Source organism: Limulus polyphemus, unplaced genomic scaffold (assembly GCF_000517525.1).
Source record: "Limulus polyphemus unplaced genomic scaffold, Limulus_polyphemus-2.1.2 Scaffold5376, whole genome shotgun sequence".
Lineage (NCBI taxonomy): Eukaryota > Metazoa > Arthropoda > Merostomata > Xiphosura > Limulidae > Limulus > Limulus polyphemus.
Window position 1 is genome coordinate 36,697 of NW_013670986.1, and position 2,394 is coordinate 39,090.

Here is a 2,394-nt window from a genome sequence, read left to right on the forward strand (position 1 = left end):
AATTCTTGTAAGAGTTATAGCTATCAGGGATATGGCTTATACTGAAAGTTTATAGATGTTGTGTCCATTTCATGGACATAATAAAACTAGAAACAAAAAAATAAGGAAAAAAAATAAAATTTTAAAGGAAAGTAGGGCTCGTTGGTAATTCATAGAATTGCTATAAGAAATATCCAAATCAAAATAAATGCTGTAATAAAAAGTACACAAACGAGTAAAGTGATACTAGTTGGATAGATTTAAAAACGAATTTCAATCCATACTTTGGTTGACATTGTGATCCGTAGAATAACGTACAATATAAAAACTAAATAAAATTTATGAGTTTGTTTCTTTCCAATATTCGTGCTAAGCTACACAAGAGCTTTCTAATAAACTAGAGTGAAAGGCAGCTAGTGAATAGCACCCACCACCAACTCTTGGGTTACTCTACGCAAATAATGGGATTTGACTGTTGCTCTTATAATGCACTTTCAGATTCACAATATGGCATGCTAACCAATTGGCCATGCCTGGTCCACATTTATGAGACTTATTTACAAGGTACAGAGAAAGATAATTATTAAATTAACACATTGTTTGTTGCACTGAAACAAGCCAGCAGAGTGATGAAATCATTACTGGAAGTTGTTGTAAACTTTAAAAAGGTATTAAAAATGTGGGAAAACAAAGTATAACACACTTGTGGAAAATGAAGGAATTAACAAGTGGTTCTAATACAAAGTTTATAACATCCCAACATCTGATTATTAAAACTACCTCAGTCTACTCCTTACGATTTAATTTATGGGGTTCTGTTATCTTTATTGTTTTATGCTTTTTTATTTACTTTTACAAAACTCTTCAGTCACTTAACTCACTGAAGTTTAAATTGGTTATTTTTATTCTTTTAATCTTGTTTTATCTTAGGATATTCATCCAATCACTAACTGTCTAAAATGGAAATGTATCTTGATAGGTTTAAATCTATTTTACTCTGGTGAAACTATTCAGTTACCGATTGGTTCAAAATAAAAATCTATGTTTTTTGGTTAAATCGTGTTTTAACCTTGTGAAACTATCAACTCAATGAGTGATTCATTCAACCTGAAACTAACCTTAATTGTTTATAACATCTCATTAATCATGGATCGATTCGTCTTAAAACCTACCCTTGTTGGTGTTAACTCTGCTGTCCCCTGTGAAGCTGTCCAATCACTGTCAAAAGCTGAGAACCCAATGATAGACTCTAAAGTCAAAACTGGTATTAATTCAATCAAATTTCCTGACCGATCTTGCTTAGTGTTGATAACCATGGAGAACTGTATTAAAAGAATTATAATTTACAATCAAGATTCATTCTATGCGTAGTTGACAGTTAGGTAATTAATTTACATGACACATAAAAATGTATGACTTATTTCAAGTTTGTGAGTTTCCAAATGTATCAGTTTGTTGCAACATCTGAGATATCACTAGTCTTGTAGCAACATCTGACGTAGTACTAGTCTTGTAGTAACATCTGACGTAGTACTAGTCTTGTAGCAACATCTGACGTTTTACTAGTCTTGTAGCAACATCTGACGTTTTACTAGTCTTGTAGCAACATCTGACGTTTTACTAGTCTTCTAGCAACATATGACGTATTACTAGTCTTGTAGCAACATCTGACGTAGTACTAGTCTTGTAGCAACATCTGACGTATTACTAGTCTTGTAGCAACATCTGACACTAGTAATACGTACTACGTCAGATGCTGCTACAAGACTAGTAATACATCAGATGTTGCTACGAGACTAGTAATACGTCAGATGTTGCTACAAGACTAGTAATACATCAGATGTTGCTGCAAGACTAGTAATATGTCAGATGTTGCTACAAGACTAGTACTACGTCAGATGCTGCTAGAAGACTAGTAATACATCAGATGTTGCTACAAGACTAGTACCACGTCAGATGTTGTTACAAGACTAGTACCACGTCAGATGTTGCTAGAAGATTAGTAATTCATCAGATGTTGCTACAAGACTAGTAATTCATCAGATGTTGCTACAAGAATAGTAATACGTCAGATGTTGCTACAAGTACATCAGATGTTGCTGCAAGACTAGTAATATGTCAGATGTTGCTACAAGACTAGTACTACATCAGATGCTGCTACAAGACTAAGTAATATGTCAGATGTTGCTACAAGACTAGTAAGCTGCAAGACTAGTAATATGTCAGATGTTGCTGCAAGACTAAGCATCTGACATATTACTAGTCTTGTTGCAACATTTGACGTAGTACTAGTCTTGTAGCAACATCTGACATATTACGAGTCTTGTAGCAACATCTGACATATTACTAGTCATGTAGCAACATCTGACATATTACTAGTCATGTAGCAACATCTGATGTAGTAATAGTCTTGTT

General features: G+C 33.7%; 1 protein-coding gene across 1 annotated transcript in view; it reads right to left on the reverse strand.

Annotated features, from left to right (window-relative positions):
- LOC106472487 (CD109 antigen-like) overlaps window positions 1–2,394 on the reverse strand; it is a 27,920-nt gene that overhangs the window by 16,511 nt on the left and 9,015 nt on the right. Inside the window, exon 7 of the mRNA XM_022401068.1 lies at window positions 1,152–1,301. Within this exon, the coding sequence (XP_022256776.1) occupies window positions 1,152–1,301 (150 nt within the window). The remainder of the gene's footprint in view (window positions 1–1,151; window positions 1,302–2,394) is intronic.